At 53.2% G+C, this 16,134-nt stretch overlaps 1 protein-coding gene across 1 annotated transcript in view; it reads right to left on the bottom strand.

Moving 5' to 3' along the window:
* Positions 1–16,134, bottom strand: part of PGBD5 (piggyBac transposable element derived 5) — an 80,320-nt gene that overhangs the window by 14,060 nt on the left and 50,126 nt on the right. Inside the window, exons 2-3 of the mRNA XM_019757370.3 lie at positions 14,421–14,848; positions 9,332–9,466 (exon numbers count right to left, since the gene is read on the bottom strand). Coding sequence (XP_019612929.2) covers positions 9,332–9,466; positions 14,421–14,848 — 563 coding nt within the window. The remainder of the gene's footprint in view (positions 1–9,331; positions 9,467–14,420; positions 14,849–16,134) is intronic.

A 16,134-nucleotide genomic window follows, 5' to 3' on the forward strand; every position in this document is an offset into this window, starting at 1 on the left:
CACAAAGGGTCCCATGGCGACACTATTTAAAACCCAGTGTCACAAATTATTTCTGCACTGACACACATAGCTGTCCTCTCCTCACACAACTTGGGGCACTCTTTTTATGGCTGGTGTTCCTGTACAGATATCCATACTGAGATTTAGAGAACTCTGTGTATTTGTTGCTTTTTTGCTGTTTATGGCTGGTGTTCCTGTACAGATATCCACACTCAGATTTAGAGAACTCTGTATATTTGTTGCTTTTTTGCTGCGCAAGAAATGACCCCAAACTCAGAGGCTTAAAGAATCCCATTTATCAATCACAGCATGGGCGGTTTTTCTGCTCGGGGTGGCCCCAGGCTGAAACCACCCACTCACCATTCTCGTCCAGGCTCAGTAGCTTGTTCCCTGTGGCTGCAGACTGAGGTCCCCACTACCTGTGGGCCGGGGACTGCTCTCAGCTCCTACAAGCCGCCTGCACTCTTTACCACATAGTCCATCTGCAAAGCCCGCAGTGCAGACCGCCCCTCAGGCTGCCCGTCTCCCTTCAAATCCCTTCGCCAGGAAGAGCCCGGGTCCTTTTCAAGGCTCCCCTGATTAGGCCAGGCCGACCCAAGACAATTTTTTCAGATCAACGGATTTAGGACCATACTTATGCCCGCAAAATCCAGACCCCTTCACAACAACAGCTAGCTCAGAGTCTGGGTGGTAAGGAGAGCTGCACACTCACCAGGGTGGGAATCTCGTGAGCACCTCAGAATTCTGCCTATCACCCACAAGACCACATTACTTGCACGGCTTGGAAGAACTCACGCACTGTAGCTGACAAACAGGTGCTCCCCCTTTATGAAGAGTGATGACGCTCTCCACTTCGTTCCCTGGCACATGTGGACATCCATGTACGATGATGGCGACCAACAGCGATACCTCCCCACCCAAAAACCCAAACAGCATCGGAGAGGGTTTGGGGGCTCTCGTCACTGCTGGGGATACGAATTGGATACAATCCTTCTGAGGGAAACTGTGCCACATGAAAGAAAATGCAGGGGTGCGTTTGGAACTTGTAGCATTTGGGAGAGCCCCAAACCCATCTCATGGCTGTTAATACACAGCTAATGTATACTGTTAACTCACTGTTAACACACTGTTAACACACTGTGAAGCACACACCTCAAGATGGGGGCGTCTGCCAGGCCGTGGCTAGCCTCTTGCTCTCCTGAGAAGAACACGCTGCCCCCAAAACCAGGGACATGACGATGACGCCCTGTTACAGGACCATCTGGCTTAGTCTGTCCCCACAGGCACGTGTGAACACTGCCACTTTCCCACATGCCAGCCAGTCTCTTCCCGAGAGCTCAGCTGCTCCATCACAGAGGGGAGACATATGGAATAAAGGGTCTTCCTGCCCCCAGGAGGAACCTGGAAGAAGGTTGAGGCCAACGGTGGCAGTGATGAGAATACAAGGAGGGGCCCCAATTTGTGGCGCTCAGTGCCATACAATAAGGAGTGCATTTTAAAAGTGAATAAAAATAGGATCTACGTTTAAATCGGTGATATAAGGAAATAGTAACCTCAAAAGCCCCACACGAGGGGCAGGATTTAGCGAGAACTGTTAAGAGGACAGTGGAAACCTGGCCCAGAAACGGCCAAGCATGACAGGTGCCGCTCAGTCTGGTGGCCACGCTGGTCCAGTGCCCCAGGGGTCTGCGTTTGCTTTGCCTGAGTAAGTTTAGCTGGTCTAAGATGTCAACTTGTACCCCTTAGCGGGATGAATAAATCTGGGAGCCTACGAAAAATATCATCCTCTCCAACGGAATCTTTTCCCAACTACACGCCATTGCTACAACTGCTAACGAGATGCCAATGGCTGTGTGCGGACTGGAAAGCCCACTGACCAGCAGCCTGAGATCGGTGACAGCACATATCCGCACACCGACACTGTGCTGCTGTGCTCTGGAAGTGTCAGACGGCTGGTCTGCTTCTCCAAAGCCTCCTCTCCCGCTGTGCACACCTAGAATGGCAGCACAAGCACACTACGCAGTCCCACCAGCACGTGGTCTCCCATCACTGGGGACATGGGATTTGCTGTAGTCACTTTTATTCTCTGAGCTACAAGCTTGGTTGACAAGTATCTTCAGGGCAGAAAAATGTATCTTTCAGTTGTCAAGCTCTTCACTTTTCCTAAAACACGTTCTGTGCTCCTATGACTCACTAAGTTTTAGACATTTAGATTGAGGACTTGCAAGAAGAAAAGGATGGAGGGGCATCACGCTCTGCCCAGGACACTCCTCATGTGTGTTCTATACTGACATAAAACAGAAAGAACCTCGTAGTACAACACCTTAGGGGCACACGTAACAAGTGACTATCTGACCCTACATCGGAGATGCCGCAAGACCTCGAGAGCTGGGGCCTGGCTCCATCCCGCCAACCGCACCCCAACTTGTCAGGGACACTGTGGCACCTGCAGTAGCGATGGGCTCAGATGCCATGGAGACACACTCAGCTGTCGCTTTGGGGCTTTGGTGCCCATCTTCGGGAAAAACGGGTTCAGTACACTGGTCTGGACCAGATCCCCTACTTCTCTTTCAGAACAGAAAAGAATCAGGAAGCAGGTTCCTCCACTGTTGGGCAGGGCGGGGGCAGGGAAATCACTCATTAGGGACTGTGGTCCTTTGCTTGGATCTCTCATTTGCTAGCTGTACAGGCAGCAGGTGACGGGCGTACCCCCAGCAGTGCGGCAGACAGCATGAGTGACTGTCTCCCTCACGGAAACAACACAGCACGAGCTCATGGAGTAGTGCCACCTGGAACGTCTAGGGGGACGGCCACTCACGACAGCTGTAAAATTTAAATGAAGTTCATGCACCATGAGAGGAACTGAGTCTCCCACAAGGAGACAGTGGGGGCATACGTGCTGGATTCGATAGGCACGGGTGTGGCGCTTCCAGCTTAGCTAGTTTGGGGTAAGTGGCTTGCTGGCTCTGAGCCCCGGTTTCCTCCTCTGTAAGGATAAGACTCTGTGGACCTTACATGGCCACTGTCTTGAAGTGAATGTGCTATATGTAGAAATGATATTTTAGAGCAAGGCTTTAGCTCCACACGGTAGCCTCTAGACAAAGGGCCGTTTTAATTTAAGTCAACTAAAATTAAGTAAATTGAAAACTTCAACTCCTCAGTCATACTAGTCACATTTCAAGTGCTCAAGAACTCTTGAGGGTACCAGTCTAATCAGGAAGTGGCAGTGGCCATGCCAAAAAAGAAGGCGTCAGCTGTGGTCTCGCGCAGCACAGGGTGTCCCGTGCCCAAGGAGCCATACGTCTCAGGATTTCCTGAGCCTCACTTTATAAGCGACCCCGGCCTGCTTACTCCACTGCTGGTAAAAACCTAGACCCTGCAAGAGATCACAGCTGTGTATGCCCGGCTGTGGGCACTTCGGAGGGAAAAGGGGCCTCCATTCGCCCTGATGCTTGTTCAGTGTGGGGACAATCACAGCATGGATAACCCGATTCTCCGGAAAGGGACACGGCAGGGGTGAGTCAGAGAATACTTTCCACGTGGACACCGTGTGTGCAGTGACAGCCCTGAGCTGGGTGGCTGTGTGTCTTCCTCTGCCCTTGGGAGCAGAGGTGGCAGAGTGGGGAGCCAGCCACCCTTTGGCTCCCATTTCTGCCACCACCTATCAGCCTTGAGATTCGGAGTAAGAGACTTCATCTCTGGGAGCTGCAGTCATCCTGTGTAAGGAAGGGTACTTCTCAAAGGCTGTCTGGTGCTCCGTGGACGAGCCGCAGTGTATGGCCTGCGGTGAATGACGCTGGCTCCCCTCCAGTCCCTCCAACCCCTTGCAGTCCCAGCTCACCTTCTTCACAGGTACATCACACACTCTGCTCTACACACCTCGGGGGCCTCGCTCAGCCTGCAGGTTCCTTCCTACAGCCCATAACGTTCCACGCACACCCCCAGGACTGTACCCGTCACACTGCATAGACGGGTATTGTTAATAATGCCCAAAAATACGCCCACCTTTCCTACTAGAGAGGCAGCAAGGGCTCCATTTACCTGTGGGTCTTCAGTGCCAAGCTTAACTCTAACTCCACGAAAGTATGGTGAAAAACAACCTGCACTTTGGTTTTCATTGGTGGGGAGCTTACCTTCCTATCCATTTTGTAAACTCCTTGATAATAGGGACCTATCTAGACTTCATTCTTAAAAAAGGAAAAGACAGAAAACCCCCTGGGGTCTAGAAAAGCAAAGCTGAAGAAGCCACTGACCTGGCCCTCTGGGAACTCAGAATCCAGGCTGGTCAACAGCAGTGACCCTGAGAAACAAACAGGCCGCATGAGCCCAGACTACGGCGAATTCTTCTGCAGGAGAACCAATAGGATGGGGATATACAGAGATTGATTGATCTATTTACCTGGAGGTATTTATTTTGAGGAACTGGCTCATGTGATTATGGAGGCTTCATAAATCCAAAATGTGCAGGGCAGGCCAGCAGCTGGAGACCCAGGGAAGAGTCACAGTTTACGTCCAAAGGCCGTCTGCTGGCAGAATTCCCTCTTCCTCAGGGCAGCTCAGCTTTTTTCTACTAAGGCTTCAACTGATTTGGTGAGGCCCACCCACATGATGGAGAGCAATCTGCTTTCCTCAAAGTCTACTGATTTCAATGTTAATCTCATCTAAAAAATACATTCACAGACAACCCAGAATAGTGCCTGACCAAATATCTAGGTACCATGGCCCAGCCAAATGTACACATGAAAGTAACTATCACACCCTCTGAGCCCTGATGTCAGGGGGTAAAGCCGGAAAGGCCAGGTCAAGGAGGAAGTGAGGCAGAGTGGACACTCACACGGGCTCGTGGTGTCCCACAGAGCTGCCCGGGGACACAGACAGATGACGATGGGACCGAGTGCGGTGAAACTCATCCACTGTCCCAACCACTCGTCTCTCTGTACTTGGAGTTCCACGGGCACAACACACAGAGACCACGGTGACGCTGACCAGGGGAAGTGCAACAGCTCGGGGACACAGCCCCAAATGTTCACGCAGACCCAGGCACCAGTGACCCCACATCTGAGCTCCTGCAGAACTGACGGTGTCCGAGGGCGCCCTGGCTCGTGTGGATACAGTTTGTACGTGACAGTGTATGTCCCCCAGCTGTCTGGGATGACAAAAATGCTGTGGAACTGGAGGGCGGTGGTGAGTGGACAGCGCTGTGAATGTATCTAATGCCACTGAACTAGACACTTAAAAATGATTAAATGGTAAATTTTATGTTATGTGTATTTTACCACTGAAAAATGATACGCTCCTGGGGCAGCTGGATGGCTCAGTTGGTTAGAGCGTGAGCTCTGAATAACAGGGTTGCTGGTCCGATTCCCACATGGGACAGTGAGCTGCGCCCTCCACAAGTAGATTGAAGGACAATGACTTGGAGCTGATGGGCCCTGGAGAAACACACTGTTCCCCAATTAAAAAAAAAAAAAAGATACGCTCCTGAGGACAGGCACGTGCCTTTCCTTTTAACCCCCACAATACACAACATGCGTGTCATTCCTCCTGTCACAGATAAGCAGGTGACCAGACACCCCAGGCCGGGTCTCACAGGTGGTAATCTACCTCACAGAGCAGCGTGGTGGCCTCATTTGATTGTTCCTTAGGCCTTGAGCCCTGCGTGGTGGAGTCTTCACATATTGACTCAGTGCAAGTTTCTGGTGTGTGGCCAGACACTAGATGGACATCGTGGACCAAGGTCCTGCAGGGCAAGTCTACACGCCAGCTGCGAGGCCGTTCACCTGCTGAGCCGGTGCGGCACGTTCGGGATTGCTGCAAGGAGCTCTGGAGGAGATGTGTGGACAGACGGGCCGTTACGAGCAGGACAGCATTTACACGGCATATACACGAGGGTCTGACTCACACTCTTTTCTCCTGGGAACGTTCTACTTCCTACCTATTGTACTCTCAGAATGACAGTTAATTTCTTTCTACTTCCATCCTACCAAATACAGTCGTCCCCTCTGATCCATGGTTTTGCTTTCTGTGGTTTCAGTTACTCAAAAATATTAAATGGAAAATTCCAGAAATACACAATTCATAAGTTTCAAATTGCACGCCATTCTCAGTAGTGCGATGAAATCTCAGTCCGTCCCGTCTGGGACATGAATCATCCCTTTGTCCAGCGTCTCCACACTGTATGGACAGGACAATAAGATACTTACTCTGAGACAGAGAGACCCCATTCCCACAACATTTATTATGGTATAATGTTCTACTTTATTATTGTTGTTGTTAATCTCTAACTGCCTAACTTATAAATCAAACTTTACCACAGTTGCATGTGTATAGGAAAAAATATAATTTATAGAGGTTCGGTACTATCAGTGATTTCAGGCATCCACTGGGGGTCATCGGACGTGTCCCCCACGGATAAGGGGGGACGACATTTTCTTCATGGGGGAAACCACATAGCACTTTTAACCACTTTCATCTGATTCTAAGATTCCCCTTCAAGTGAACCCAAGAAACTGAAACCTATAAAAACCCAGGAATTCTCCTAACACCATCATTGAGAGCATTGTCTTGGTCTAGCTGTTGGCTTTCCCCCCTCATCCAGATGCCCGTGGAGATAAACTCGCCACTTCTGAAGCACAGATGACACGAGCTGGTCACATGGAGCGCCTGACCAGCTGTTTGCACTGACCACCTCTGGGACCACTTGAGAAATCACTAACCGACTTGGAATTTCTTTTCCTCTCTTAGCCCGATACAGAGTGTGAAGTAGAGCTAATCCTCACTGCGGCTCTACTTCAGAAGGGAGCAGTCTGGCCAGCAAAAGCTTCTGTCTCAGCAGAATGCAACTACAAAGCCAAAGCAGAACCCTGGTCTCTCCTGGAGACACACCTGCAAACCTGCAGGTCCGTTCAGGATACCATCTCAGTGTACGGCCAAATGGCTGGAGAGTCAGCACTGCAGACCCTGGTGACAGACCCCTGTCGATTATGTCAATGCATAGCAAACAGCACAAGAGGCCAGCGGTGAGCTTCTGGGCTCACGGGGCCATAGGACTCGGTAACCCAGCCTGGACATTTCCTCCCGGTCAGGGCAGAGACACCAAAGGGGCACCGTGCACACGCCCACCTCAGGCAGGGCTGGGCAGCCTCTGCCACCAGTGAGGGGACAGCGGGATGGCAAAGGACCACCCACACAGCAGCCTGGCCAGAGTATCTTTGAGGTTCAGTGACGGGGCTTCTCTGGTGGAAAGTCATTTAGGAGAAGAAAGGACGTGACTAAAACGCAGAGAATGTTCGTGTGTATACAACCCTACATGTGACATCTGCAAAGAGGACAATCACAGAATCTGGCAGTGAAGGGTCCTTATCGACTAATTTACCCCATCCCTTCACTCTGCAGATAAGGACACTAAGATCCAGGGCAATTTCAGGACCTCGCTAAGTTCCCCCCAGAAGCAGCAAGAGCTGGGCCGCTGCTGTCACTCAGGACCGAGGTGGGACACCACACAGGACACAGAGCATGAGGTGCCGCGTCTGCCAGCGGCACGTCCTCTGCGAGCTGAAGCACCTCATCTGGGAAGCGGGAGAAATGCCCTCCGTCCCCCACAGGCTGACATGAGCATGGAGGAGATGGGGGGCGACATTACTGCTCCCCCCTGCCTCCCCCCACCCTGGCCCATCAAGCTGTCAAACCAGGACTCGGATCTGCAGAGCCAAGAAAAGGGCCTTGATGCTAAAAACACAGCCGCTCCGGCCACACTGCTCCTCAGTGGCTCCTGGCTCCTTACAGGCAGGGGTGTCCCTTCCCTGCTTTGCTGCCTGCCATCGGCACCTTCACCTGGACCCAGGAACAAAGGGGTGAACTGGGGGGAGTGACGGGGTACTGAGAAAGCTGCTGCTGCTCCACCGTGGGACAGCTGCAGCTCAAGGGTGACGGTTCCCGTGCTCGGCGCTGTGAGCAGGTGTGTTCACAGCTGCCCCTGCGACGGTGGGAAGCTGGCTGCCTCTGGATGGGAGCTGCCAGCCCCAGTTCTGCCCTCAGAATACAAACCTTCATGCTGCCGCAAAACCTCCTACAATCATGTTAGAAATAAAAGAGGCCTATCCAAGCCTTTTATTCTGTCGATGGGATTTTATGGATTCTGTAGACATTGGGCAGGGCCTGGACTGAGAGAGGTCTGTGGCCTTGCTCGGTAATGGATGTGACTTCTAGCAACTCACCAAGTTTACGGTCGACAGGAAACGGAGATGCATACAGAACCCAAACATGAACGTTTACTCAAAAGCTACACAGGCAGAGCTCAGAGAAGGCAGGGCCACGTTGTCACAGCCCATTACCTGGCACAATGCTGGACTTCCCTGCCCCCATGGAGTGTCACTGCAAAGGACATTACAGAGGTGGCAGGGCCACTGGATGCTGTGCAGGGACAGACGGCCCAGGCTGCACATCTGGAGCGAATCCCGCTCTGGGACAGGCCCACTCTGGTGACTGCCTGACGCCTGTGTACAAGCAGACTCAGGCCAGGTCCCAGCTGGAGACCGTGGCCCCAGCCCATTCTGAAGGTCCCCCAGGCCTACAGGGAACAGGGGGACCGTGCTCTACCTGGAGCACGTGCACCTTCCTTGCTGTCGCTCTGAGCGGATGTGTGAGGAGGTGGTTGGCTGAGTCTTAGAAATTCTCCTCCAGCTCAGGGGGCAGGGGGCAGGGGGGAATACAAAACCATGTGCCCTGGGCCTGGGGCTGCAGCCAAGCAAGGGCTGTGTGAGGGGTCAGCTGTGACCAATGGGGGAAGGTGCCCAAGTCACAGGGCAGGACAAACCAGCTGAGGCCAGAAGCCATCACTTAGGTGTCTGTCACCTTCCGGTTGTCACCAGGCCCCATCTGCTCCTTTCGAGCCCTCTGCACCCTGGCTGCCCCTGGCTGCTCAGAGTCCGACACATTTCCTGGAGCACAGCTCAGCCACCTCTTATGAAATATGCGCCCATGTGTCTGGTGTGAGCTGAGGCAGGGAGCAGGTGAGGGGCTGGTGCTGGCCTGGGGCTGCCACACAGCATGCTCTCAGGGAGGTAGTGGTCCCGCCTGTGACCGCTGTTTCAGTGAAGCCTCCCGCCGACACTGCCAGGGCCTGAGTCAAGGTCAGTGTTTTTACCGCTGTTATTTCCCTAGAGAGGCTGGAGTGGGCAGGGGACAGCGCTGGCCAGCCAGGGCCCCAGGGAGGAGGGGGCGGCCCAGCCCCAGCCTCAGTGGAGCATCGGGGCGACACACAGTGAAAGGGGCACGTGAGCGGCAGACTGGCTGCCCGCTGTGCTCTCAGCGCTCACTGGCCGGGCCTCACCTGGATGATGAAGCCAGTGGAAGAGCACTGCCTGACCCAGAGGCTGAACTTCCGCTTCTTCCTCTTCCGCAGCTCGCGCTCCGTGCACGTGGCGATGAACACAGGGTCCTCGTCTATCAGGGGTTCATGTAGCACCTGCCGGGAGAGTGAAGGTGGAGACCATCATGGGAGGAGCGTGAGCTCAAATCTCATCTCTGCCTTTGACCAGCTGTGTGGCCTTGGCTAAGTTACTTTACCTCTCTGATCCTGAATGTCCTCATCTATGAAAGGGTGATGTCAACATCTACACCAGGGTTTGGGAGGACTGAGCAACAACTGGGAGCAAAGCATGTAGCACAGGCCCCGACATGTAGCAGTACTTAGTAACTGGAAATAATAATGTTCATTATCACCATCATGATTAGCCGAAGGTCCCCAGTCCAGCCTCCCACTTGGCAGAGGGATGTCCAGCAGGGGTCCTGACCTCTGCTGGACATGCCTGGTGGTGGGCACCCACTTCCTTTCCTGAAAGACCTTTCCACTGATGGACGATGGCTCCAACTGCTAGAAGTTCTTTCTCTCACTGACTCAAAGTTTACCTACATTTAACCTAAACCTACTGATCTGGCTTCTGCCCTGGGAGAAACAAAGAAAAACGTACGATTTGTTTAGGTATTCAGACAGCTCTCACGTTGGCTATGATGCTTTTCTTCCTGGCCTGGACACTCCCTTTTAGAAACCGTTCCTGAAATCACCCCGGATCCCTGTTGCCATGACCCAGCCTCTGGCTGTCCCCCGGTCACGATGTCCTTTCTCACATGGGATCCCAAGGTGAGTTTAAACTCATTTCACCCATTTCACCTTCTTGACAACATGGTTACAAGACTTTTTCAGTGACAAGACAATAAAGTAAAAAGAAATGCCATTACGAAAATAGGCTCCAAGTGGTGGTCAAAGTTTTGTTTCTTCAAGTTAAAGCTTTTTTGGGAGACTTTTGGGTAAATTTTAGGAGTCTGGTACACTTCCCTCGCCCATCAAACTTGATTATGAATTGGCGTGTATGTCTGTAGTCACTTAAATGGGAAGTGTAGGAAACAATGATTCCAAGACCTTAACACACAGCTCTAGATCAGGGGCCAGCAAACTACGATCTAGTCCAGCCCCTCTGTCTGGTATAGATAAAGTTTTATTGGAACCTGCGTGCTCATTCACATACATGTTGATGGCTGCTTTGGGGCTACAATGGCAGAACGGACAAGTTGGAACACAAGACTATATGACCCACACAGTTGAAAATATTTACTCTCTGGTCATTGACAGAAGTGTACCATCCCTGCTCTCCATCGTGCTTTTCAAACTTCAATGAACAAACTAGTCACCAGAATGCAGACACTGATTCAGTAAATTTGGGGCAGGGCCTGCGTCTCTGCCTCTCAAAAGCTCCCAGGTGGTGTCAGAATGTGGTTGGCCGGCAGAGGGCAGGACAATACTCACCACCTGTGATGTGGACGTATCCGTCCATTCTTCTGTTAAGGTCACCTTCAAGTCTATGAAAGTAGTGTTCGCTCTTAGTTGTCTATACTGCCCCCTCAGCTTTCGTCGTTGGCAGTGGGGGACAAGCCGGCCTTCCCTGTCTCCTGCTCCTGAAGGCACGGGTGGAGAAGCTCCTGGCCCTGAGGCTCACAGGCTCACGCCTGCTTCTGAACTCGCAGGCTCTGTGTGGCTTGTAAAACACTCACAGCCCCACTGGGAACCACTTTAGCAAAATGGACAAGTGCCTCGCTGGGTGGGGGAGTGGAGCGGGGGAGGGGAGTGTGTAGAGACGTCCGTCACTCATCCTCCAACAGCCACGTGCCTGCACTGCACTTGTATTTAAGGTGTACTCAGTTGCACATTTATATTTCCTCATGTGCCTCACCAGAGCAGAACTTCTGGTCCTTAAATAAAGTCTGAACAGGTCACTACTACACGCAGGACAGAGCAGTGTGCTGTCCCCAGTTCCCCAAACCACCGGACAATCAGCTCCTGCTCCAGGCTGCAGCCTGCCCAGCACTTCTCAGCTACCCAGCTGTGCTTCCTGTGTGCCCTCTGCGTGTGACAGCCTCATTGTGGGGTGGCAGTGGTACAGGAGGGAAAGACAAAGCACCCCTTTCTTCACTTGCATAATCCCTCCCCCCAAACCACTCCTCTAATTAATCTGCCTCCAATCCTGAGGGAATGCAGTCGCCATTTTGTATTTGTATGTAAAAACACACGTGTGGACAAGCGCATGCACACACACAACCCCCCCCCACACACACACACACACACACACACACACGGCTGCTTGGGTTACCACTGGATTCTGGTTGTTGCTGGAATTCTGAAGACTGTGAAAGTTCTAACTCATCCCAAAGGGTCACATTTGCTGGAGTGAAGAGCTCCTGATTGCAGGGCAGAGGGTGTGTGGGTAGGTGTCCGAGGGGCGAGTGTGCTGTGTGTCCCAGTGAGTGTGTGTGACGCATAGCCACGCCAGGACCTGGAGCCGATCCACCCCCAAGTGCTGAGGGACGGGGGGCTGGCCCAGCAGCCTCAGCAGGCAGCAGCGATGCCCCAGCTAGGGAGCTTGGAGGTTGCTGGGCGGCCAGCTGCAGCCGCAGCCAGACTCACTCCTGATCCCCTTCTCTGTGAGCTCCATGTTCCAGAGCCCAACAGGGACAAGTTGGGAAACCTGGAAAGCTCTAGAGCACCCGGCTTCTCCAGGACCAGCACAGGCGCCCTCCTCCCTGTCTAAGAGGGGGACGAGCCTTTGAGAAGAAATGCAGGAAACAAGCATTGTGTGGCCGATCGAAGGGAGAAGCCCCTGTAGCCACACCCAGGGACACAGAGCTGACTCCACAGGCCTAGGGAAGAAGGAAGGTAGAAAAAGAGGAAATTCCATCTGATCATCAGCCAACTGGAGAATGGGTTCAGGGACCTTGACTTTCTGTCTGCCTCATGTTAATGTCTGTCAGGTACACTGTACTGGGTGCTCTGTTTGCCCCCGACCCACTTCTCACCCTTCCAACCCTGTGCTGTGGCCTGGAGGCCAACCTCTTACAAACTACAGCACCCAGGCCCCTGCCCCCAGCATCTGGCCAAGCGGCCAAGTAAGAGGCATGAGCAGACACAGGACAGCCACACTCCTGTCCTGACCACGTCCTCGGGCCTCCTCGCTGGCTCCCTGGGCCTCTCCCCAGGTCGTGGCCCTCTGCTCCTCCCTTGCTCCCTTCTCCTTGGCCGAGGGCTGCCATCGGCTTCCCACTGCTGCTGCCTGGGCTGCCTCAGCACCCTGGTCACCCTGAAACCTGGCCACACCCTGTCCATCGTTCTTGCATCTGACTCTTTTCAACCACCCTCTAGTGGTTTTGTTTCCTGCTCAGATCCTGACCATCAACAGGGCACGGGGTAGAAAATGGCACCAAAAAGAAAACAACTTCGCAAACCCCAAGGTGAAGGTTAAGTACAAAGTAACAAAAAAGAAAGGGAGAAAAATAAAGTCCAACATGACCAGGGAACCCTTCCCCAAACTGAGCCTCATCTCAGGTCTATCCTCTCTCAGCCTTGTCACCTGGATGCAAAGAAAAGGTGTGCGGCCAGTGTAAAGTGACCACCTCTCCAGGGTCTCCCTGTACCCCACCCCCACTGCTGTTGGTGTACCACGGAGGAAGCAGAGCTGCCCCTGGGCCACCTGCCTGCCGACAGTCCCACAGTGTAGATACACCCACTCAGGGCACCCACACGTAGGCTGGGAAGGGGCAAGCCCCAGATCTCAGAATTTGCTAGTGGGTGCTGCTGCGTGGTCCCCAGGCTCTGGGATACACACACAGGTGGGGTGATCACCCCGGATCTACCCCTGCAGTTCCAGAAGGTACGGATCACAGGGCCGGGGCTACTGTGAGCCAACAGTGGGTAAGGCTCGCCGTGTCTAGGCCGTGTCTTCAGGCGGTGTCAGTCATCCACGGGCTGGTGCTTGTTTCTTGGGAGGCACTGAGGTACAGTGAGCCTACAGCCTTCTCCAGGAGCTCTTCAAGGACCCCAAGGCTATGTGACCCAAGCATGGTCAGAATGTTGTTTTTTCCCTTGCATCCAGCCAATGTGTCTCTGGTTTGGTTCATTTTCAACCAAGCAAATATTCAGTGACACGAAAAGCAACATGCCAGCCCAGTATTTGGTCCTGCAGGGCCCACTTTAAGGCGGGGCTTGTGCCCCCCCAAAAGCCCCCACCTCCTGGGAAGAAGGCAAGTGACACAAGTGGGAGATAAGACAAATGGCACTTGCCTGCCCTGGAAATGGGTGGGGGTCAGGAGAGTGAAAATCAACGTGGGAATGTGAACCTTACATCCGGCTGAGAGAGGCAGAGATGACAGAGAGCACAGCAAACACCCGGAAGTCACCATGAGCCTGGCAAACACCCGGAAGTCACCATGAGCCTGGCAAACACCCGGAAGTCACCATGAGCCTGGCAAACACCCGGAAGTCACCATGAGTCCGGGAAACACCCGGAAGTCACCTTGAGCCCAGGAAACAACCAGAAGTCACCACGAGCTCGGCAAACACCCGGAAGTCACCATGAGCCCGGGAAACACCCGGAAGTCACCAAGAGCCCGGGAAACATCCGGAAGTCACCTTGAGCCTGGCAAACACCCAGAAGTCACCATAAGCCCAGTGAGCACCCGGAAGTCACCACGAGCCCGGCAAACACCCGGAAGTCACCACAAGCCCGGCAAACACCCGGATGTCACCATGAGCCTGGCAAACACCCGGAAGTCACCACGAGCCCGGCAAACACCCGGAAATCACCACGAGCCCGGCAAACACCCGGAAGTCACCACGAGCCTGGCAAACACCCGGAAGTCACCATGAGCCTGGCAAACACCTGGAAGTCACCATGAGCCCAGTGAGCACCCAGAAGTCACCACGAGCCTGGCAAACACACAGAAGTCACCAGGGGTAACCTGGACATGACCTCAGAGTCAGGGCATGAAGGGGAGGATGCCCAAGGCCACCCTGCTTCCTGGCGCTGCCTCCCCGGGGCCAGGCGCAGGGAGCACGAGGGGATGCAGGAGCTGTCTCCGGGCAGTGGCCTCACCTGGGTTTGGGACGGCCTGAAGGCGGCGTCGAAGCCGTTCTGCAAGGAGTCGAGGAAGGGCTGGACCTTGTAGAGGCCATGCGTGGTCTGGCTGGAGCGGAAGGCCACGACGTGGAAGTACTTGAGGATCTTCTCGAAGCGGGCCTGGCTCATGACGAGCGCCAGGCTGCTGTTGCCATAGAAGCCGCCGCTCCAGATGCTGAGGACAGACTCGCAGTGCGAGATGCTGGTGGAGATCATGTAGCCCAGGAAGGCCTTCATCTCCGCCAGGGTCACCTCCGCCCAGGTGCCGTCACTGCCGAAGCGCTCCTGGAACTTCTTGGCGTACATGTTCGTCTGCAGCACCATGGCCCCGAGGACATTGTCGGGCACAAAGAGCTGGAAGAAGTCCATGGCGCTGGCGCCGGGTGGCATCTTTCGGGTCGGACCTAAGACAAAGACAGGCCCAGCACTTATTGCCGAGACCGCCATGCTCTGGCCGGCTGGCGGACGCGCTCCGTCACTGGGCCGCTGCCTGAGTGCTACCCTTCCCAACACCCTTCAGGGAGGAGCTCAAACACCAGCCTGGAAGCTGTCCTGCCCCCCAGTCAGAGACCCCCGCCATGTTCCCTGGGTCCTGGCACCTGGGGCCCCTCTTTACTCTGCACACACCACTTTCTTACAGATCTGGCAAACTCAGAAATACTGATCCAAAGAGTAAGGGACATGTGTGGGGCAGGGAGGAGATGCAAAGGCACATGGAATCCCTAACCCAGGAGCCTGGCCACGGCTTCTGCCCGTTCATTTTCTTGTAGGTTAAGGTAACTCTGTAAATAAGAATGCTTGCACCACCTGGGGCCTGAACAACTCCATCCAGGTGACACTGCAATCCTTACTTGGCTTTCTCTTCATGTTAACTTTGAATTTATCAGTGAATAAATCTGGAGGGACTGGTTTAATTTCACCATTGCAGTAACAACCTCACAGCTATTAACTAAAGCTGGGACAGCCTTTCGAAATACACACACACACACCTTTCACACATGTATTCGTAAGACATGGCTCTGGACCCCACGCAGTGACTTAGCCAGGCAGCAGGGTGCAGACATTCGTAGAACACAAGCTCTGCTCCTACCTCTGTGTGGTGACGTCTCATGAAAGCTGTGCTCATTCTTCAGAATTTTACTCCCCTCCCAAACAACTTTCCTCTACTACTGATTTGCGCAGTCTCTGAAAACCAAGTTTTCCACAGCAAAATTAAAACTGACAGAGATATAAAGTACAGCATAGGGAAGAGAGTCAATAACATTGTAATAACTGCGTATGGTGCCAGGTCGGTACTAGACTTATCGGGGGATCACTTGTTAAATGATATAAATATATAACCACTACACTGTATGCTTGAAACTAATACAACACTGAATGTCAACTGTAACTGAAAAATTAACAATTTTTTTAAAAGACTGACAATGTACATGAGACACTAACGCTTTAGAGTCAGTCAGATTTGGGGAGCTGAAACCCTCAGTTTCCCTCCAGCTAACTGCAGTCTTAGACAAATGTCATCCCCCATGTGTAAGAAGGGAGGGGCAGCACCACCGTGCAAGGCTGCTGTGTGAGGTGGGCGACAGGGACGATGCACGGCGTAGCATCTGCCCCAGGGAAGTACCTACACCTGGGAACTCTTACTGAGACATTACAGAAGTCCACCGCCGGCCAGGCTGAGGGCTTACAA

Source organism: Rhinolophus sinicus, chromosome 6 (genome assembly GCF_057876585.1).
Source record: "Rhinolophus sinicus isolate RSI-liver-muscle chromosome 6, RSI-T2T, whole genome shotgun sequence".
Lineage (NCBI taxonomy): Eukaryota > Metazoa > Chordata > Mammalia > Chiroptera > Rhinolophidae > Rhinolophus > Rhinolophus sinicus.